Raw genomic sequence first — 24216 nt, 5'->3', positions numbered from 1 at the left:
ATCCATCAATCCATCCATCCATCTGGCCGTCCGTCCGTCCATCCGTTCGTCTGTCTGTCCATCCAACCATCCATCTGTTTGTTTGTTCGTTTGTCCATCCATCCATCCATCCATCCGTCCGTCTGTTCGTTTGTCCATCCATCCATCCATCCATCCATCCATCCATCCATCCATCCATCCATCCATCCATCCTCATTTACACCAGTCATCTCCTCACTGGTGCTTTTATTTTGACAGGTCCTAGCGGAAGCCCCTCCGTGTTTCTGTGGTACAACTTTTCTCAGTTGTGTCCACAGTGGGAGTGGGAGTCTGACAGTCTTCCAACACTCAGCAGTGGAGCTGTGGAACTGTGGCAGCCGTGGCGGCCGCCTCTCACCCTCCCACGTCCCCGCTTCCAGTAACCGACACAGCACCGCCGATGCGCGGATCCGCCTTCCGCCAGAGTCCCGTCACTCCTCCGCCCGCAGCTGTCCTCCTGTCCGGGGCTCGTCCGTCCGCCTGCCCACTCCTGTGAACGCACCCTCCGGTCCTCCGGTCCTCCGGTCCTCAGCTCCCGCCGCTCCGCTCCGCTCTCACCCTCCGGTTCTGAATGACGGGCGGTCGGTTCGACTTTGACGATGGCGGCACCTACTGCGGAGGCTGGGAGGACGGGAAAGCCCACGGCCACGGCGTGTGCACCGGACCCAAGGGCCAGGGAGAGTACTCCGGGTCCTGGTCCAACGGGTTCGAGGTGGTGGGGGTCTACACCTGGCCCAGCGGGAACCTGTACCAGGGGTACTGGGCGCAGGGGAAACGACACGGACTGGGCGTGGAAACCAAAGGGAGGTGGATTTACCGGGGGGAGTGGACGCACGGGTACAAGGGCCGGTACGGGGTTCGGCAGAGCCTGAACACACCGGCCAGGTACGAAGGCACCTGGAGCAACGGGCTGCAGGACGGCTACGGCGTGGAGACGTACGGGGATGGAGGTGAGAGGGAGGGGCTGCACGGTACAACACCCCCCACCCAGACCCACAGGACACACACAGCACACCCACAGGACACCCACAGGACACCCACTGGACACCCACTAGACACCCACTGGACACCCACTAGACACCCACAGGACACCCACTGGACACCCACTAGACACCCACTAGACACCCACAGGACACCCACTGGACACCCACTAGACACCCACTAGACACCCACTGGACACCCACAGCACACCCACTAGACACCCACTAGACACCCACAGGACACCCACAGGACACCCACAGCACACCCACTAGACACCCACTAGACACCCACAGGACACCCACAGGACACCCACAGCACACCCACTAGACACCCACAGGACACCCACAGCACACCCACAGCACACCCACAGGACACCCACTGGACACCCACAGGACACCCACAGCACACCCACAGGACACCCACTAGACACCCACTAGACACCCACAGGACACCCACAGCACACCCACAGGACACCCACAGGACACCCACAGCACACCCACAGGACACCCACAGGACACCCACAGCACACCCACAGGACACCCACAGGACACCCACTGGACACCCACTAGACACCCACAGGACACCCACAGGACACCCACAGCACACCCACAGGACACCCACAGGACACCCACAGCACACCCACAGCACACCCACAGGACACCCACTAGACACCCACTAGACACCCACAGGACACCCACAGGACACCCACTAGACACCCACTGGACACCCACAGGACACCCACTGGGCACCCACAGGACACCCACAGCACACCCACAGCACACCCACAGGACACCCACTGGACACCCACAGGACACCCACAGCACACCCACAGGACACCCACTAGACACCCACTAGACACCCACAGGACACCCACAGCACACCCACAGGACACCCACAGGACACCCACAGCACACCCACAGGACACCCACAGGACACCCACAGCACACCCACAGGACACCCACTAGACACCCACTAGACACCCACAGGACACCCACAGCACACCCACAGGACACCCACTAGACACCCACTAGACACCCACAGGACACCCACAGCACACCCACAGCACACCCACAGGACACCCACTAGACACCCACTGGACACCCACAGCACACCCACAGGACACCCACTGGACACCCACTAGACATCCACTGGACACCCACTAGACACCCACAGCACACCCACAGGACACCCACAGCACACTCACAGGACACCCACAGCACACCCACAGGACACCCACTAGACACCCACTGGACACCCACAGGACACCCACAGGACACCCACTGGACACCCACTAGACATCCACTGGACACCCACAGGACACCCACTAGACACCCACTGGACACCCTCTAGACACCCACTGGACACCCACTAGACATCCACTGGACACCCACAGGACACCCACTAGACACCCACAGGACACCCACTGGACACCCTCTAGACACCCACAGGACACCCACTGGGCACCCACAGGACACCCACAGCACACTCACAGGACACCCACTAGACACCCACTAGACACCCACTGGACACCCACTAGACATCCACTGGACACCCACAGGACACCCACTGGACACCCAGTAGACACCCACTGGACACCCACAGGACACCCACTGGGCACCCACAGGACACCCACAGCACACTCACAGGACACCCACTGGACACCCACAGGACACCCATTGGACACCCACAGCACATCCACAGGACACCCACTAGACACCCACTGGACACCCACAGGACACCCACTGGACACCCTCTAGACACCCACAGGACACCCACTGGACACCCTCTAGACACCCACTGGACACCCACAGGACACCCACTTGACACCGACAGGACACCCACTGGACACCCACAGGATACCCACTGGACACCCACTGGACACCCACTAGACACCCACAGGACACCCACAGGACACCCACTTGACACCCACAGGACACCCACAGGATACCCACTGGACACCCACTGGACACCCTCTGGACACCCACAGGACACCCACAGGACACCCACAGGATACCCACTGGACACCCACTTGACACCCACAGGACACCCACTGGACACCCACTGGACACCCTCTAGACACCCACAGGACACCCACAGGACACCCACTTGACACCCACTGGACACCCACAGGATACCCACTGGACACCCACTGGACACCCACTAGACACCCACAGGACACCCACTAGACACCCACTGGACACCCACAGCACACCCACAGGACACCCACTAGACACCCACTGGACACCCACAGGACACCCACAGCACACCCACTAGACACCCAATGGACACCCACAGCACACCCACAAGACACCCACAGGACACCCACAGCACACCCACTGGACACCCACTGGACACCCACAGGACACCCAGAGGACACCCACTGGACACCCACTGGACACTCACTAGACACCTACAGGACACCCACTGGGAACCCAGAGGACACCCACAACACACCCACTAGACACCCACAGGACACCCACTGGACACCCACAGCACACCCACAAGACACCCACAGGACACCCACAGCACACCCACTAGACACCCACAGGACACCTTCAGCACACCCACTGGACACCCACAGGACACCCAGAGGACACCCACTGGACACCCACTGGACACTCACTAGACACCTGCAGCACACCCACTGGACACCCACAGGACACCCAGAGGACACCCACTGGACACCCACAGGACACCCACTGGACACCCACTGGACACTCACTAGACACCTACAGGACACCCACTGGGCACCCACACATCAGCACAAGAAAACTTAGAAACCAGACAACAGCCACTGATCTGTCAGGTTTAACAGCTGTTGATCCACTTTAATCAATGCGTGGGAATAATCCAGGTCAAATCCAGTTTAACTCCAAAGGTTTAATGATCAGCATAGTCACTAAATTATATACAGAGGAAACACTGATTTATGCTGATAAGTGTAAAATACAGAGGATAAAATCATAAATCACTTGGAATAGTGACTTTTGACCAAAAGCATGTACTGATGTACAATTTTTAATACCTGTTGATTCATTAATATTATCAAAGCATGTCAGTAATTCAGGTTAAATACAGTTTGACTCCAAAGTTTTAATGATCAACATCATAGTCACTAAATTATATATAGAAGAAAACACTGATTTTCACAGAAAAATGCAAAATGCTGAGGATTATATTATGATAAAAGCTGATAAATTACTTGAAAAAGTGACCTGCATGTGCTCAAAAGCATCTACTGATATAAAATGTTTAACAAATGTTGACGCTTTTGTCAACATCATCATAGTCACTAAATTACATATAAAGCAAAACAGTGATTTTCAGCAAAAAATCATAAGAAATGCTGATAAATCACTTGGAAAGGTGACCTTTGACCAAAAGCATGTACTGATAGACATTTTATAATACCTGTTGATCCATATTATCAATGCATGTGAATAATTCAGGTAAAATGTACTTTATTCTAAACTTTTAGTGACCATCAATATACTCACTCAATTAAATACAGAGGAAAACACTGATTTTCACTGAAAAATGCAAAGTGCAGAAGATCATATAATAAATGCTGATAAGTGACCTGTGACCAAAAGCATCTACTGATCTGAAATATATAATAATATTTATTGATCCACTAATCCTATCAATACATGTAAATATCTGAGGTAAAATGTAGTTTCTTAGTTTTCATGGTCATCAGATATGACCCATTTGGACGTTCAGAGGCTCTGTAGTTACCATGGAAACACCGTCATCTTCTACAACATTGATTCACCAGTAAAACCCATGGAGTTGGATCAGTGACAGTGGATATAGACACTATTGTTTACATTCTATTAATGATGTATTTTGTTGAAAAAGTCACTTTTTTAGTGATTTTATGTGATAATCTTTGAAATTATTCTGAGCTTTTATGAACATCTACGTGATCGGCAAATGAAATATAGGAAAATACATGATTTTTACTGAAAAATGCAAAATACAGAGGATCATATTATAATAAATGATGATAAATGACTTGAGAAAGGTTAAATATATAGAAAAAAATATTAATTTGAAGTCATCACTAAAATGGTTCTAGGTCTTTAAGGGTTAAGTTAGTTTAAGGAGTATTTTTGTCATATTTTCTAAAATGAAACATGGTTTAATACATGATAAATCCACATTGGTGATGCTCAGAACCTGCCTTATATGTTGTTATCTTAATATTTAATAAGTCAAGGCTCATCACTGTCAAATAAAAATCATTTGGAAGTTGTGATTTAAAAAAAAAAAAAATATATATATATATATATGGTTCTTTAAGGATTAATGAAAAGCTACAGGCAGGTGTCATATGTATTGTAGGCTCTTATTGTGGGCCCGCCAAAGGGTCCGTGGAATGAATTTGTGAAATACAAAAATTACACTGAAGATATTAACAGTTAAGGGTGTTAGTTCAGGGGCCAGATACAGCCCATCTGGGTCTGAAGTGGGTCAGACCACTAAAATACTATCATAATAACCTATAAATAATGACAACTCCAAAATTTTGTCTTTATTTTGTTGTAAGAAAAGTAAAATTACATCAACATTTTGACATTTATAAACTATCCTCTCACAAAAGAATGTGAATAACATGAATTATCAAAGAGAAGTGTACTTTGAACAGTCTTCTGTCTGTTACTAAGGGTTTCATGTCTTTGTAGATCCACTGTCATCTGTAAGTTGTAATGCACATGTGGAAATGATAAACTGAGATATAATATTAGTAAATTTCGGTTAGTTGTTCATGGTTGTTTGTTATTCACATTTTTTTTTAAAGAATAGTTTGTATTTTCCTTAATGTATTTTTACTTGTTTCACCCTAAACATAGAGAAAAGGTTGGAGTTGATATTATTTGTAGGTTTTGATGTTATTATTTTACTAGTTTGACCCCTTTGTGGTCATATTTGGGTTGCTTGTGGCCTAAACTGAACTAGAATGAGTTTGCATTAAAGGGTCTGAGGTTCTTCCACTTCAACACTGACTTCACTTTTCAGCCCTAGAGGTTGCTGAAAAAAACAAACAAAAAAAACTAAACATATAAGATGTGCAAAAATTAAAGTCCCAATATTTTTGGGTATTTTTTCAGTAAATAAAATCAGAAATCGCAGTATTTACCTCTGTAATTCTGCCTCCACCAAATCCTGCAGCCCCTACCCTCAAACCCTGAAGTGAAAAATAAAATTAATTTAAAGTACTGCTGACCAACTTTAATAAAAAGCTTTTAATTTGACACTCAAATTAAAAGAGCATTAAGGATAATGAATTTATTATCAAGTCAACTTTATGTAACGCAGTTGGCGAAAGTGTTGTACACAGATATAAAAACAAATAAAACAGTTAAAAGAATTAATAAAAACAATAATAATCAATAAAAGCCAACCTCTCACACTTATCAGTTAATGATAAACTTTAGCTGTTTGGTCCTGATAGGAAGTCGAGCCCTAGTTTGGTTTCCTCTTTAACCACCAGTGCTCCGTCCTTGTGGGGGGTGGGGGGGTGGGGGGGTGTCAGTTAGGGACCACAGTTCTTATTTGCTCTCAGGTGTAAAATTATACCCATTTAAAATACAGACTGTGAAGCAATTTGAGACAACTTTCATTGTTACCTCCGCCAAGTGTAACGGTGGAGGTAATAATGTTTTCATCAGAGTTTGTCTGCGTGTGTGTGTGTGTGTGTGTGCAAGATAACTCCAAAAGTTATGGATGGATTTTCAGGAAAATTTTATGAAATGTTGATTCTGGCACAAGGAACAAATCATTAAATTTTGGTGGTGATTGGGGGGTGGGGTGGGTGGGGCACTGATCTGCCTTGGCGGAGGTCTTTGCTCTCCGAGTGCTTTTCTAGTTGTTTCTGTTTACATGTGTTCAGAATATGAAATGTTAAATGTTAGATTAGATTAGAGTAGATTTTGGTGAGATTTAGATTAGTTTGGATTGGATTAGATTATTTTAGATTAGATTAGTTTGGATTTAGACTAGATTTAGATTAGATTAGATTAGGTTATTTTAGATTATTTTAGATTAGATTAGTTTGGATTTAGAGTAGATTTAGATTAGATTAGATTAGATTAGATTATTTTAGATTAGATTAGTTTGGATTTAGACTAGATTTAGATTAGATTAGATTAGGTTATTTTAGATTATTTTAGATTAGATTAGTTTGGATTTAGAGTAGATTTAGATTAGATTATATTAGATTAGGTTATTTTAGATTAGATTAGTTTGGATTTAGAGTAGATTTAGATTAGATTAGATTATTTTAGATTAGATTAGTTTGGATTTAGAGTAGAATTAGATTAGATTAGATTAGATTAGTTTGGATTTAGAGTAAATTTAGATTAGATTAGATTAGATTAGATTAGATTAGATTAGGTTATTTTAGATTAGATTAGTTTGGATTTAGAGTAGATTTAGATTAGATTGGATTAGATTATTTTAGATTAGATTAGTTTGGATTTAGAGTAGATTTAGATTAGATTGGATTAGATTATTTTAGATTAGATTAGTTTGGATTTAGAGTAGATTTAGATTAGATTATTTTAGATTAGATTAGTTTGGATTTAGAGTAAATTTAGATTAGATTAGATTAGATTATTTTAGATTAGATTAGTTTGGATTTAGAGTAGATTTAGATTAGATTAGATTAGACTAGATTAGATGAGATGAGATTAGATTGGAGATTTTATTGATCCCACAGTGTGGAAATTCATTAGTCAATAGCAACAGAATAAAGTGCAAGAAAAAATGTGCAACATAAAGATATAGAAATAATAAAATAATAATAATAATAGTAATAAGTAATAAAACTGTGAATGAGTCATTTCTTAGTCTGCAAATGTTCTATAATGAACCACTGAAGTGTTGTTTTTATGATTCCTTACTGACTGTATGATCAGCAGTTCAGTTTAATAGTTTTTCACATGAGACAAAATTATAAGAAGCTGTAAAATAATCTTCATTCTAGTTTCATCTGTGACAAACATTTGAAGTATGGGTAAATTACTGCCGTCTAAGTGTTACATGTTACATTTCTCATTTGTCAGATGCTTTTCTTGCTGCCTCATTCTTGTTAAACAAACTGTCAGGAAGTAAAATGTGTCACTTCATGTAAACAGAAACACCTGCTGCTCAGCCTGATTTAGACCACAATTAAATTTAGAGCCATGCTGACCTGAGGACAGGCGCACATATACGTCTGACCTGTCGCAAACCGTAAAAATATCCAGTTTAGGACCAGCAACTTAAGGCCGCAGCTGAAATGAGGTCTTTTTAAAGTGCTGAGCGGAGGATTTTGGTCACAATCATGCAGTTTTAGTTGACATTTCATTGTCATTTGGTGTTTTTTTTTTGTTCATTTTATGCCACTTTTGTGCTGTGAGCCTAATTTTAACACCAGAAAAAGAGCCATTTACTGTCAGTGAACATCCAAGCATGTAAATACACATTTCTTTATGCTTTTTAGGCGTCATAAACAAAAAAAGCACCAAGGGCAGACAGGATATAAATAACGTAATAATACAAAACATTACTGAAATATACAAAGTTACAGATAAAGCTCATTGAAATGTAGCGAGACGTTAAAAGCCTCGAGAAACAACCGATTAACACGGTACTCGGAGCTCAAACAGTGGAAAATAATGTGGAAATAGTGATGAAATGTGACATTTCTGGTAGGTTTACACAGCTGAATGGAAACAGTTTTAACCCTTATACACAAAGACTGGAGTCAGATAAAATAACTGTGTGTAGTAGGTGTGACAAACCTACATTTGACTCATCTGGTCATGACACTATTATTAACCAGGAGTAAACGTGTCATGTTAAATCATGTTTAAAATTTAGTGTTATAATCTATCATAATTTTTTTCTTCTTCCCACTCCCTTTCAAGTGTAAATGAATGATTTTGGAATTTTTTGAACTTGCACGTGTTCTGTTAATGCTCAAAATGAACAAATAAATGAAATGAATGAAATTATTTCCACATCTTTTTACCACTGTTTAACTGCTGCTCTTTCAGTCACGCATTAATATGTAGTCAGTAACATAATCTCACTTCTTCTTTTGCTCTGTATTTATATTCTAACATGGTTTTGTAATGTTCAGTATATCACATCCAGTTTACTTATTCATTTCCTTATTTTTCACTCATAGTACATGCTTTGTTTGGATTTTATACCTTGGTTGAATATTCCAACAATGTGCTTTGTATACTGAAGTTATGTCATGTATGCTAAGAAAATGGTGATATGATACAAATCACAATACTAGGATTACGATACGATATATCACAATACTGTTAACAACGCAGTTTTTTTTTTTTTTTTTTTTGTGTTATTTCCTGGAAAAATCTAATTACACCAGAAATATGCCAATTTTTATTTGATCAGAACAGGATCTAATGCGATATCACAAAACTTTCTTATGTAAAAAAAAAAAAAAAGCAAGATTTGGATAAATAAAGTTTTAACATCCAGCTTTACCAGTACAAAAACACACACACACATAAAAATAAATAAATAAATATATACATACAGGGTGGGGAAGCAAAATTTACAATATCTTGAGGCAGGGATTGAAAGACAGTGTATGACCAATTAGTTTATTGAAAGTCATGAGAATTTATTTGCCACAAGAAAACTGACATAATAGAAAATGTTTTTATTCTATGTGTCCTCCTTCTTTCTCAATAACTGCCTTCACACACTTCCTGAAACTTGTGCAAGTGTTCCTCAAATACTCGGGTGACAACTTCTCCCATTCTTCTTTAATAGAATCTTCCAGACTTTCTCGTAATAGTTTTGCTCATAGTCATTCTCTTCTTTCCATTATAAACAGTCTTTATGGACACTCCAACTATTTTTGAAATCTCCTTTGGTGTGACGAGTGCATTCAGCAAATCACACACTCTTTGACGTTTGCTTTCCTGATTACTCATATGGGCAAAAGTTTGTGAAAAGGTATGGATAATAGTGTTAGGTATGATTATGACATCAATATATGTTTGGTTTCAAAACAATTGACGTAGTGCCTGCTGAGAAAAAACAACTAAATGTTGATTGAAAATTTTGCTTCCCCACCCTGTACATAAATACATAAAATTATATTTTGCAGACAGTACAGTTTTTGTGCAATCCCAACAAAGGAACTAACATCATCCTCTTTCAAACAGTAAAAAGTGCTTTTCGCAAGTTTGCAATAACCATTATTTAACAAAACAGTGTTATCAATTTTAACAAAACTACATGCATGCCATGCAATATCATAATACTACTTATTTTAGTAGGCTATACAAACAACGGAGCAAAATACCCATGTGAAAATATAAATAAAAGAGCTTTCACGATTCCCAAAAAATGTAAACAAAATAGAAAATCCAAAATGAACCTCTGCCATTTCTGCATTTGAATAAATTCCTAAAAATATCGATACAGTACTTTTTAATATTGATCATGAAATGAAATATTGTGATATATTGTGAATCGTGTTAATTTTTTTACTAACAAAGTATATATTATGTGTGTACACAAAATTAAGTGTCAGTAAAAGGCTTTTTTTCCTTCTTCATAAGGTGTTTTGCTGGCATTATTACTACAGTGGTGACATAGTTAACAGACTGTAGTGTTGTTAATTACAGTCATGTAAACAACATTTATTCATCTCAAATTTTTATTTTTGGTCCTGTTTGTACTCATCAGTAATCATATTTACACTGGTACAATGATTAGATACTGAGCCTTTGTTACACTTTATTTATTTATTTATTTTATTTTTTTTATCTATCATTTGACGAGAAGGGGTAAAAATACTTTATTATGTAATTCTATAATACTTTATTTTATTTAGTGTACATACTTTTGGATGTAATTTAGGATAATACAGTGATGATGATACTGTTCACCATAGGAGTAATGGATTGTATATTACTGTGTTCTTCTTTATTATGTTAATTATAGCTAAACTACAGGGTGTCCCATAAGTCTCCATACATAGGGGACATAATACATATGGTTCTAACATGTATTTATATTTCTTCTTTATAGTTCTTCAGCAGTGGAGGACACGCATTGAAATGTGTTCCCGACAAAATGGCAGTCATATAGAGCATATTATATAAATAAATACGGTTTATGTCAAGAAAAGTTTATTTTTCCTATGTATGGAGACTTATGGGACACCCTGTACAACTGTTCAGTATATGGATGTGTGTTTGTGGGAGTAACTGGGATTGTATCAGATCAGCTCCTTTCCATTAATGCATGAAAGTTGTACAGATATTGTGTCAATATTATGATTAAAATCGTCATTTATAATTATTATATGCAAAATGAAATAGTAATTGTGCTGCTTGTTGATAATATTTTGGGTTCAGTGACTGAGGAGAGGGATGTACTATGTAAAATATGCACTTTTTTTTTTTTTAGCCTAATTTAAGTTTATTTGAGGTGAAAAAACTACAAGTTTAAGTAAATCAGTTGATTAAATCTGCACCTGTTCTTTAACATATGCTTTTATTTCAAGAAGCAGTTGGTGTGTTAGTAACAGAGAGACAGAAAGAGTGCTGTTTTGTTTTTGTTTTTTTTCATTTTATTGTTTTTGCATCTAATATACTCAGATGTGAAAGTAAAAGTGAAGGGTATTAAGATCATTCTGTCCTCAGTGTTGACAGAATGTGATAAATACAGTTTACGTTGTTCAGTCTGTAAAAATGAAACGAACTGCTGACGTCACTGGTTAATTCTGAATATGTTCTTTTGTATCTTAAGAGTTTTTGATTTATTGGAAAGAAAACAGTCACATAGAAGCATTTGAGTACCTTAATTATTACAGTGACAATAATGTTCAACGAGACACTTGTGAATATTTTCTCTCGACTTAACATACTACTATTATCCTTTAACCCTTTAACAACAGTAATCTCTCCGGTGCTGCATTTTGCACTTTACACCATTTAAATTACCGTAACTTCTGATAGGTTTGTGCTATCCACAAAATTCAAATGGCATCAGAAAGCTGAGATCCTGAGCTTTTCTGACACTGTATAACACTTTATGGCAGCAATGTGAGACTGTTTCAGAGACTTCTACACAGGCTAAAAAACACCTGGAAATAACAAAAAATATGAAGCCATAGTATGGATACTTAATGCTCCAGACCAAAAAGTCTGCTTGAGCAGATAGAAAACCGTTGAAAGTTTATTTCTGCAATCTGAAAAAGTTTGGTTATGGACATTTACAGTTGTTTCTGATAATAAATATGCTAAAAACTTCAAGTCTGTTTTTTTTTCTTTTTTACTAAAACACACCATTTTAATTTAATTTAATTTAATTTTATGTATTTATTTATTTCGAACACGCTAAGAAACCAAATAAAACAAAACAAAGCAAAATAAAATAAAACAAAAACAAAATAACAGTTAAATGAACAGAATCTATCTTCAAGTATGTTAAAAAGGAGTAGGAAGAAGTAATAATAATAATAATAATAATGATAATAATAATATAAATGGAATAGATTTATATAGTGCTTTTTTATGACCACATATGCAAAGTGGGTAATCCTGCCCCTCAGTGTTTTTACACCCTTATCAATAACTTAATACAAGATTCAAACAATACAATTTTCCTAATTTTAGTATTCAACCCACAACTAATCCATAATGTAGTAACTGAATTATACACAACAATATGTTCATGGCAGTACAGTCATACAAACAGACTCAACAATTCAACGATTTTCTTCAATAATTACAGTAGATTTATCAACTCAATATTATCCATAAACAAACAGCCCTCATTGTCATTACTAAATACTGTACCTTACAATAATCAATTTTTTATATCTTTCTTAAAACTGAATTAAGTTTGATATTTGTTCTATCTCCACAATCAATTTGTTCTATAATTTTACTCCACAGATAGTTTTAAGCATCTATTATTTATAATAATGATAATTAATGGCCAGATATTGAAAGTTGAATTACCTGTGAAAACAAAGGTGCAAAAGAATGGACAAAAAAACAGATTTTCTGATACTTTTATTGCAAAGGAAACATGAAGACACCTACTGTAAGCGGCCTGTTATAATGACACTCTTAAAAGGGTTAAGAAAATCAGTGCAGCACCAAAAATATACTGGACAGTGACTCCAAAACTGAACACTGAGCCAACAGAATTTACACCCACAGTGAACAGGCTGATCACAGATCAGATTTGGGCTTTTTTCTGCCATTTGTGCTTTCACATTTTTTATTTTTTTAATAAGTTCTCGTCTTGTTTTTATCTGAAACATACACCGTCCTGCGTTTTGGTTCTGTTTTGTGTCACTGTTGCGTTACATACTAACACAATGCATCTAATTTTATAGTTTATTTAATACTATAATATGTGACATAGTTTAACCCCTAAAGACCCAAACGTCCACCACTGACAAAACCATCTCCTGATCTAAACTGTTTAATACCTGTTGATCCATTAATCCTATCAATACATGTCAATAATTGGTGTCAAATACAGTTCTTCATCTTTTCATGGTCATCAGATATGACCCATTTGGACATTCAGAGGCTCTGTAGTTACCATGGCAACACCATCATCTTCTACAACATTGACTCACCAGTAAAACCCATGGAGTTGGATCAGTGACAGTGGAAGGACACAGTTGTTTTAAGTTCAGTTAATGAGAGAATTTACAGAAAAAGTCATATTTTCTTCAGTTGTTTCTGTTTGTGATACAATAACGTTCAACTTTAATCTCAATTTTTATGAACATCTATATGATCAGTGAAATAAACATAGGAAAATACTTAATTGTCACTGGAAAAAAAATCAATGTGTAGAAGAGAATATTGTAATAAATATGATAAATCACTTAAGAAAGGTTAAGTAGAGAGGAAAAAATCATTTGGGAACAGACACAAAAGTAGCACTGGGTGTTGCGTAGGTTAAATTTTTTTTTATGTTCAGTTAAGTTCAGTTAATTATTTATTTTTGCTTAAAAAGTCACTTTTTCTTCAGTTTTCTCTGTTTTTAATTAAAAAAAAAAAAACTTTGAATTTACTCTGAGCTCACTTTGATCTACACAATTATTGAATTAAATATAGGAAAATACATGATTTACACTTAAAAATGCAAAATACAGAGGATAATAGTGTAATAAATGGTGATAAATTACTTAAAAAAGAGAAAAATTCATTTTGGGGACTGCCATTAAAGTAGCACTGGGTGTTTATGGGTTAATCCTTGTAAATCACAAGGTGGTTATTCCAATTAAAGCTATGGATAGTTGTGTATTTTGTAGACATTACACTACAGTACATATTTGATACATTTGAATTTTGTGTGGAATTCTTTGTTTAATCACTGCTGAATATATAGTTAGTTTAATTTTATTTGGAGCACATAGAATCATCAGATAATAAAGAACCATACAACATGGTCAAACAAAATTTTCGGTGCTCGAAAAGGAGTGAGAAGAAGTATAATTTATAGACTCCACCCCCTTTTTACAAACTAATAATTAAATGAATTCCGCTTCCTTTGCTTTGTTAACACACTTTGTTTAAATATATATTTTTACAGTAACACAAAGCATCCATAAAAACCATTCACATATACTTTTGTAGTCACCTCACACACAATCAGATTTACGTAATCAACTGTTTTTAATATAAAGTATAATATTTATATGCACTTCAAATATTTACTACAAATACAATCATTAATAAATGTGATAATATCTCCTAATCATGGTAGTCTGTATTAATTAATTAATTACACATAGGCAATACACAATTATTTATGTATATGTGAAAACATATCAGGGAAAGAATTTTGTTTTTTTTTTTCCTTTTCTTTTTGTTACTTATTATGTTGCCTGGTTTTATCACTTCCTATCATGTTGTGCATTATTTCGTGTGGTGCCTTTATGATTGCAGCAGATTAGGTTTTCTCAGTAATGTCTTGGAATCAGTCAGTTTACAATGTGTATAATTTGTCACTATTTTATGACACTTTTTCTGTCCATCGTGAACTGAAAACAGAAGACATTCAGGACAAGCTTTAGTCAGTTAGTTTCTGTATGTGTATATTTAATTGTATTTTGTTGAGGTGAACTTTGTCAAATTCAGTCAAATTCTACTCGACTCTACTTTGATTCAACTACTTTGATGCCCTATTTAATATACAATAGTCTATTACAGGGTGGGGAAGCAAAATTTACAATATTTTGAGGCAGGGATTGAAAGACAGTGTATGACCAGTTAGTTTATTGAAAGTCATGAGAATTTATTTGCCACAAGAAAATTGACATAATAGAAAATGTTTTTATTCTATGTGTCCTCCTTCTTTCTCAATAACTGCCTTCACACGCTTCCTGAAACTTGCGCAAGTGTTCCTCAAGTATTCGGGTGACAACTTCTCCCATTCTTCTTTAATAGTATCTTCCAGACTTTCTCGTAATAGTTTTGCTCATAGTCATTCTCTTCTTTCCATTATAAACAGTCTTTATGGACACTCCAACTATTTTTGAAATCTCCTTTGGTGTGACGAGTGCATTCAGCAAATCACACACTCTTTGACGTTTGCTTTCCTGATTACTCATATGGGCAAAAGTTTCTGAAAAGGTATGGATAATAGTGTTAGGTATGATTATGACATCAATATATGTTTGGTTTCAAAACAATTGACGTAGTGCCTGCTGAGAAAAAACAACTAAATGTTCATTGTAAATTTTGCTTCCCCACCCTGTAAACTTCTTTTTATGTTTGTTGCGTATCAAAATGCATCACCAATTAGAAAAAAACAAAAAAAAAAACAAAAGGATGTTACTAAAATCTTTGTTTTCACAGTAAAATGAATATGAACAGAGTAGGAGAGTAACTGAATGTCCTAATCTGAAAATGGGATCATGCCAAATATGACTCATGATCTAAGATTGTGATATCACCCAACCCAGATCTGAGCAGAGTTTTATTTTCTCCTCTTTTGTTTTGTTGTAAAAAGAAAAAACCCTGTATGTGTCTTCTTTCGTTCAAAACAGAGGTAAAGGTGGAGCATGAATTTACAGAATTTATGCCCAGATAATAAACTCATCAAGACCCAAACATCCACCGTTTTACTAAAACCATCTCCTGATCTAAACTGTTTAATACCTGTTGATCCACTAATCCTGTCAATACATGTCAATAATTGGTGTAAAATACAGTTTGTCATCTTTTCATGGTCATCAGATATGACCCATTTGGATGTTCAGAGGCTCTGTAGTTACCATGGAAACACCATCATCTTCTACAACAGGGGTGTCAAACTCTGAACCTGGAGGGTCGGTATCCTGCATGTTTTAGATATTTCCCTTTTCCAGCCACACCTGGTTCTAATTAATGATCAGCTCATCATCATGCTCTGCAGAAACCTGATAATGATGCAATGGATTCCAGGTGTGATGGAAGAGGGAATGATCTAAAGCATGCAGGATACCGGCCCTCGACGACCAATGGATCGATGGATTCACCAGTAAAACCCATGGAGGTGGATCAGTGACAGTGGATGGAGATGCTTAGATTATGTTGTGTTAATGATATATTTATTTCTCTGTTTTTGATACAATAACCCTCAACTTTAATCTGAACTTTTGTGAACATCTACATGATCGCTAAATTAAGTAGAAGAAAATACTTGATTTTAACTGAATATTCGCAAAATACAGAGGTAATTTTTACAATAAATGGTGATAAATCACTTAAGAAATGTTAAATAAAGACAAATCTATCACTAAAGTCACACTGGGTCTTTATGGGTTAAGTGAACTGGTTTTGGGCATTGGGATCAGGGCCAAATTTTACAGTATTTCATAAAAATGCTTCATAAAATAAACTCTGCATCTGACTGGAAGCATCCTGTAAACATGAAATGCATCATAGAATTAAGAGTAAAACATTTATCTATAATTTTTACTGTCGCTGTTGTATTCAGTGTTTTTGTTTGTTTGTTTGTTATTTTTTATTGTCTCCTCTCTTGAGTGATGTGGGAATCATTTTAGTGCCATGTAATTGAATTTTATTTGTGGATAAAATAAGAATAAACCAACTGAGAACTTCTGGACTGATAGAATGCATGCATCCCTAACAAAAAGGCTTTGTCGAGAAATCTAGAGCATTTTCTTTTCTTTTCTTTTCTTTTCTTTTTCATTTTACTTCATTTTATTTCACTTTATTTTATTTAATTTTGTTTTATTTTATTTAATTTTGTTTAATTTAATTTTATTTCATTTTACTTTCTTTCATTTCATTTCTTTCATTTCATTTCATTTCCTTTCATTTCATTTCACTTTTTTTTTTTTTTTGATTTATTTTACTTTATTTTATTTTACTTCATTTAGTTGGTCGTGTATCCCAGTGCAACTTGAGTGACTCGAACAGAGTTTTCAGTCTGGTTATTTGGATCCATGAAAGTAGTGGAAGTGTCAAGTCAGATCTTTGGGAACTTCAGCTGTGAATATTTTCACCCTGAATAAGGAAGTATTCAAGAGCAAAGCCACAGGCAGCATCTGAAGGGGGGAGGGGGGGGGGGGGTCATCTAGAGCTGCACAATGAGGGGGACACCTGTTAGAAATGGAGGATTATGTTGTTTTGAATGAGTCGGAGATGTGTAATGTGAGGGAAATGAAGTAAACAAATCATGCTGCATTTTGTTTGCGGGTTGGAACAAGATGACGATCAACAGATTTTCATTTTGTTGTTCATTTGCACGAGAAATTTCATTATTTACTATTAATGGGAGTGTCAAACATATGGCCTGCGGGTCAAACCTGGACCACCAAAGGGTTCAATCTGGCCAATAGGATAAATTTGGGAAATGCAGAAGGGTGTCAAACTCATTTTAGTTCAGGGGCCGCATATAACCCAGCTGTTTTGGAGTAGTTAGATAATAGAATAATCTATAATAATAATAATAATAATAATGAGAACTCTTTTAATGACGATTCTTTTAGAGGAACAAAAAAGTAAAAATTAATGAAAATGTTTCCACTTACAAAGCATCCTTTCACAAAATGATTTTTCATGTTAAGCTGAAGTACAATATTGTTAAAATTGCACTTATTTTTTTTCTAAGAAACATCAGGTTGTTCATGTTATTCACATTTTTAAGGGATACTTTGTAGATGTAAACATGTTCATAATGTGTTTTTTTTTTGTTTTTTTTTTTGTTTTTTACATTTTTCACTAAAACAAAGAGAAATATTTGGAGTTGTCATTATTAATAGGTTATGATGTTATTATTTTACTGGTTAGGTCTATTAGAGATCATATTGGACTGAATGTGGCCCTTGAACTAAAGTGAATTTGACAGCCCCGCTCCAAAGAACTTGGATTATCTCCTAGCACCATTGGAAGATATATATAAATATGTATTTACACAGGTAAAAATACATAGTCATAGTGGGTTTTTGAAACCAGCTGTAGAATTTTAAAGTCTAAGAGGAGATGTCTGCACTCAAAAAGTAAATAAAAGTTTTGTTTTTTTCTTTTTTGATCATGATTATGTTTTAGTGTCTGTGCAGGTGGACTCATTCCTTTTATGCTTCGTAATTCTTACAAATATTCATGTTTTTGATTTAACCCTGTAAAGCCTGAATCATTAAATCATTGACAGAAAATTCCAGTTCTTTGAAACTGGAGCCTTTATTGGTCCTTCTGAACAAACAAAAAAATATCAATTATAAATTTCCATGTATGAGTTTCAATTTTGTATCATATTTGATACATCGGGTCTCAATGCTCAAATATTATTTTTGAACAAACAAAAAACATAATACAAACACAAACATGTCTAATAAATAGTTAATTTCTTTTCTAAATGGTCTTAGTTCTTCCTCCTTCCTCATTAATGTCAGTCTTGTAGTGTCACTAAAGGCCTCTGGTGAATGAACTCCTCCCCCTGGTGGATTATCTGTGTATTACATGGATCTAATTGTATACATCAGGTTTTACATGACAAAAAGATATCACACTGATCATGTAGAGGGCTTCAAAACTCATGTATCAAATATGATACATTTGGCATTAGAGGATTAAAATCCCTTTAATTAAGAAAAAAAAATCATTATATTTAATCAGTGAAATAATATTGCAGTGTCAGTTTTTTCCAATATCATTCAGCCCTACCTACATCTAACTAACCAGAAACCCTGACCTTGAACCAGGTCATTTACATTGGCTGGTTTTGACCAAGGTTCTCCACAGGTTTGGTGTTAAACTGGAGCGGGGGGGTGGGGGGTCTCCCAGTCAACAAGCCACACCTAACCCTAATCGTAACCCATTAAATCCAACTTTACTCGTTTTATATTTTATAACCGGTTCTTAGCACCACATTAGTGTATCTGTCCATCTGCAGCAGTAAAGGGTAAACGTGGGCTACTTTTACCTCCACTGGTTACATGAAACCTGCTCGGCTTCTCTGCCAAGGGGCCTCTCTCTCTCTCTCTCTCTCTCTCTCTCTCTCTCTCTCTCTCTCTCTCTCTCTCTCTCTCTCTCTCTCTCTCTCTCTCTCTCTCTCTCTCTCTGTCTTACTGTGTCTCTCTATCTTTAGCTCTGCTCTGCACCTGGATGTTACCAGAATTAATCCATCATAAATAGTCAAAGCGCTCTCCAGAATGCACAGATTATTGGTTTATCGATATTAATTATTGGAACAGTAACAGAATTTACATTTACATTTATGCATTTGGCAGACGCTTTTTTCCAAAGCGACTTAAAGGAGAAAAAACAAAATTAAAGAATAAAATAACAGAATAGATTAGAGGCATAAATTTATCGGCATGAAAGCTGCTAGAAGAGACAGTAGTGATGTAAATGCATGTGATTCGGTATCTGTCGCTGGTAGTTAAGCCTGCAGTGCTTTTTTCCAGAAAACATTTGCCATAACACACACACTGCAGTATCTGATAAGATGTAAGTGTCTGTGTCAGTTTCCAGCTATTTGTGTGTTTCTGTACATCCATAATTAAAAAACAAAACAAAAAAAAAACAAAAAAAAAGTATGGACTCTTAAGTGAAAAATGTGCAGTCTTAGTGTATAAACAAAAATTTTAAAAAGAAAAAAAAAGTAAGATTTGAATGTTCTGCCGTTGCTAAAAAAAAGAGTTTTCATTAAATCCTTCATCTTTAACAAATTTATGCAAACACGACTAATGTGATTTCTTCTCAGAAAATATAAGAACTGGTTAATTTAGCCCTTTATAGGGCACTTAATAGTCCCTTTTCCATCGGACATCTGCGCAAAATTTTACCGATATTTACTAAATGTCAAAAAAACAGAAGTGCGTTATGTTGGTTTTTCCATTAAATCACAAATGCGATGATTTGTTTATTTATTATCGGGTGATGACACGAGAAGTCATTCCATAAACATGGAAACAAACATAAATATGGTGTTTATTTACAGATACACCCGAAAAACCACCTCTTACCAGCACAAAAACTTGGAATCGAAAAATGAGACTTTTGGCAAAATAGGTAAATTTTTATGCACAAATTATATTTGCACAATTTGAGGGTCAATGGAAAAGTGACTATTGAAATACCGGTACTCTGAAATTCCCTTTTTAAAAAAAAAACAAAAAACTTTTTAGATTTTTTTTCTTTATTTTTCTTTCTATTTTATTTTAACTACAAATTTTTCTTAATTAGACAATTGTTGCATGAATTCTGTACTGATCACATGTCAATATTGGATTTACATTAAGAATTGTCTTCTTTCAGTTAGGGTGGGATTGTGGGAGGGATAAAAAAAAAATGAAAGAATGGAAGTCCTTTCTATCACATTGCACTGTCATGCTGTTGCCTGTGAAATTGCTTCCAATAAAGAAAGTTAATTTAAACAAAAAACAAAAAAAAAAGAAATACTCTGAAATTCAAATTTTCACCTTAGTGTGTTATTGGACATAGTCATCATCTACCTCCTCTTACCATTGAATATCAAGGCAGCTGCAGCACTTGCTAAAACGTAAACACATGCAATAAAACAACTGTTATAAGGTCATAAACTGACAAACTTTGGCTAAATTTAAAAAAAAAAAAAGAGAGAGAAAAAAAGTGCCTTAAGTTAAAAATTATTTAGAAATATTGAATTGAGATGGTAGATATGTTTTTGTTGTTGTTTTTTTTTATTATTATTATGTTGTGAATGCTCGATGCTGTACACATTTCAGTTGATGTAAGCAGTGTATTAGGTGTATTAGCCTATCCTTCTGAGACCCAGTAAGTAAATATTTTTGCCATTTTACATTCAATAATTGCCTTAATTGGAAACAGCGTGATGCAACAGTTCTCTCAGATACATTTTAATTTTTTTTTAATATAATGTCCTTTTCAATGGACTTTTTTTTTTTTTTTTTTTTTTTAAATTCGTGAAACTCTTGTCCACTACGGAGGACAAAAATGCATTGCTGGATGTCAGGAGGATATTCCTATTTTGGTTTTAATGTTTATTACGATTAATGAACTAAGTACAATGATTGATGTAAAACCAAAATAAATTCCTTCATTCATTCATTCATTCAAAATCCCTCATATTCCCTATTTACAGCTCCAAAATGTCTATAAAATTTCTCTGAATCGCTGTGTAGTGTTGTAAAAACCACCACTTGTTGATCTCACTCAGACACAGGGTTGGCCCCATATTTAATGTTTGTTTAAATTACCAAAAATAGTCACTTGCCTGATAAAGGGTTAAAGTATTACTCTGTGAAGAGCGACTAAAGTGAATTAATCTGATGTTTTGCAAAATGATACACGATTCTAGTTATATCTTAAATATCTTCCATTGTCAGTCTTTCAAAGCTGCAAACCGGTTTACAGCTTTTGAGGAATCTTTTTATTTATTTACTTTTATTGTGGTTTAGGGTAGACCAGGGTCTTAACTCAGTTACTGTGGAGAAGGTTTATTCCACATAGCAAGATAGTTGCTTGGAGTTATGTTTGGCCACTCAACAGACTTCCCAGTGTCTCAAGTTACTTCCATCTTTTAAAATAGCACATTCTCACATTCTCCAGCTGAAACCATGAGGGCCGGAGCCGGAGCTCTCCTCACCAGGACACCAAGGGGCTGTTTTATCACCTAATGACGTGTGCAGCGCTATGACTGTTCCATGTCTTTCACCTAAACCCCTTTCACTGAGGCTTTTATTTCTCAGTCTTGTGGAAATTCTGTTGCATCATGTGTTTATTTTGGATAGAAGTCTAATGGGGAAGGAGCCACTGGGTAATGGAGGTGGTGTATTATCACCAGACACTGTCCATCTGCAGATCATTTATAGCTTCTCGTACCTCACTACTCATTTGGTTTTCTCGAAGTTACTTTACTGTTTCATGTAAACAGTTCGATGGCTTGACTTGGTCTCTCTGTTTTTGTCTGTTTGTGCGCACTGTGTTGTTGTTTGTCTTTTTATATATCTCAGTTCAGTTATGCTATTATGTTATTTGTAAGTTGTTGTTTTGTTGGGTTTTTTTTTTACCTGTCAATGGGTCTCGAGATGGAAATTAGCCGCATAGTTAGCCTATAATTTCTTGTACTTACGTGTAAATGTTCATTAATAGGAACTATCCCATTTTAAAGATAAATAAATCATTCATTCATCTCTCATGGCTTTTTGGGGTATTGGTGAGAAATCCAGGTGTGTTAATCCGATAATGAACACATACTGTACATGCATACATAGTACATAAATGCATAGCATTGTTTGTTTACTAATTTAACTCTTTTTCTTTTTCCTTGCTCTTGAGTTGCTTTCTTTCTGTACTTTAACTGTGTTGGAGCAACTGTAACACACAAATTTCCTGCCCGGTGATTACTTAAGTATTTCTGATTCTGATTCTTATATTTAACACTAGGGCTGCATGATATTAAAAAAAAAAAACATTGCGATTTTTTTTTTTTTTTTTAACCCTGCAATACATATTGCGATATGAAAAAATACTCAGGAGTATGTAATAGCTGTGTGGTGCCGACGAAAATGGTCAAACTAATTAGTTGTGTTTCCTGTTGTTGTGGCGACAGGTGTCAGACACTATCAGCACAGAACATGTTTCAGTGTCATTCTTCTTGTGGCTGAAACAATTCCAGATAACTCACGTTGCTTTTCTTTTTGGCACCAGGTCTTCGTTTTTGGTGATTTTCTCTTGTCCGTTGCTCATTTTTCAATGTTGTTACTAGCGACTCACTCCAAACTGATTAAGAACGATGGTGATTGGTGGGTCGGTGTGTGTAGTGTGTGTCAGGTACCCTTGAAATTAGATGAGAACATGTTTAGTTCATTTGCCTCCTACATTACAGGACCTGCAACGTGACTGCTGCGCACATGTACATCGCGATGACGATGCTCAAACGATACATTGTGCAGCTCTAGTGTTTACACATGTGCAAGTGTAAAAGACCAAAATATATCAGATTAACCTGTATACATACATGAAGATATTGGGGTATTGGTGAGAAATAAAGGTGTGTTGATTTGATAATTAACACATACTGTACATGCATACATACTAGTACATAAATGCATAGTATTGTTTATTGATCAGAGTATTGGTGTGCATGTAAACAGGCTCATCATACAATAACTTCCCAGAACCAAACCACAGACATTGAGCCTTTTTACAAGACCAAAAAAATCTGATAACTGGGAGTAATCGATAAAGCGATAATTGAAAAACCCTGGTTTAGATGTTTCAGTCCATTTTCAGATTTCTTTCTGAGTACGTACAGTATATAGTGATGGTAAATTCAACGTTCTATTATTATGTTCCTCCCATGTTTGACTATGTCACTCCCATTTTCTATAATATATATATATATTTTTTTTTATTTTTTTTTACACCTACACTGATATAAACGGCCAAAATATATCAAATATATTAACAGATATGAAGACATCGGGGTATTAGGGAGAAATCCAGGTGTATTAATTTGATTTCTCATAATCAGATTACTGCTGTTATCTGATAAAACATGTGAGATTATACCATTTACATGATCACTTAAATAATCTGATGACTCCAGATATCGGATAATGATGGGAGTATTGGTGTGCATGTAAACAGGCTCAATGATGTTGTCCACAGGAACTGGTAGAGACCAAAAACGGGGCAAAAACAGAATGGTGATATTACCCCATAGCAGCAAGCAAGTAGTGATGTG

General features: G+C 36.8%; 1 protein-coding gene across 1 annotated transcript in view; it reads left to right on the top strand.

Annotated features, from left to right (window-relative positions):
• The first annotated feature begins 312 nt into the window (after nt 1-312).
• The window catches only part of LOC115436798 (junctophilin-1-like), a 48192-nt gene continuing 24288 nt past the window's right edge, over nt 313-24216 (top strand). Inside the window, exon 1 of the mRNA XM_030159737.1 lies at nt 313-968. Coding sequence (XP_030015597.1) covers nt 590-968 — 379 coding nt within the window. The 5' untranslated portion in view covers nt 313-589. The remainder of the gene's footprint in view (nt 969-24216) is intronic.

The sequence above is a fragment of the Sphaeramia orbicularis genome, chromosome 17 (genome assembly GCF_902148855.1).
Source record: "Sphaeramia orbicularis chromosome 17, fSphaOr1.1, whole genome shotgun sequence".
Lineage (NCBI taxonomy): Eukaryota > Metazoa > Chordata > Actinopteri > Kurtiformes > Apogonidae > Sphaeramia > Sphaeramia orbicularis.
The sequence above is the reverse complement of the archived record's forward strand: the minus strand, read 5'-3'. Positions and strand labels throughout refer to the sequence as shown.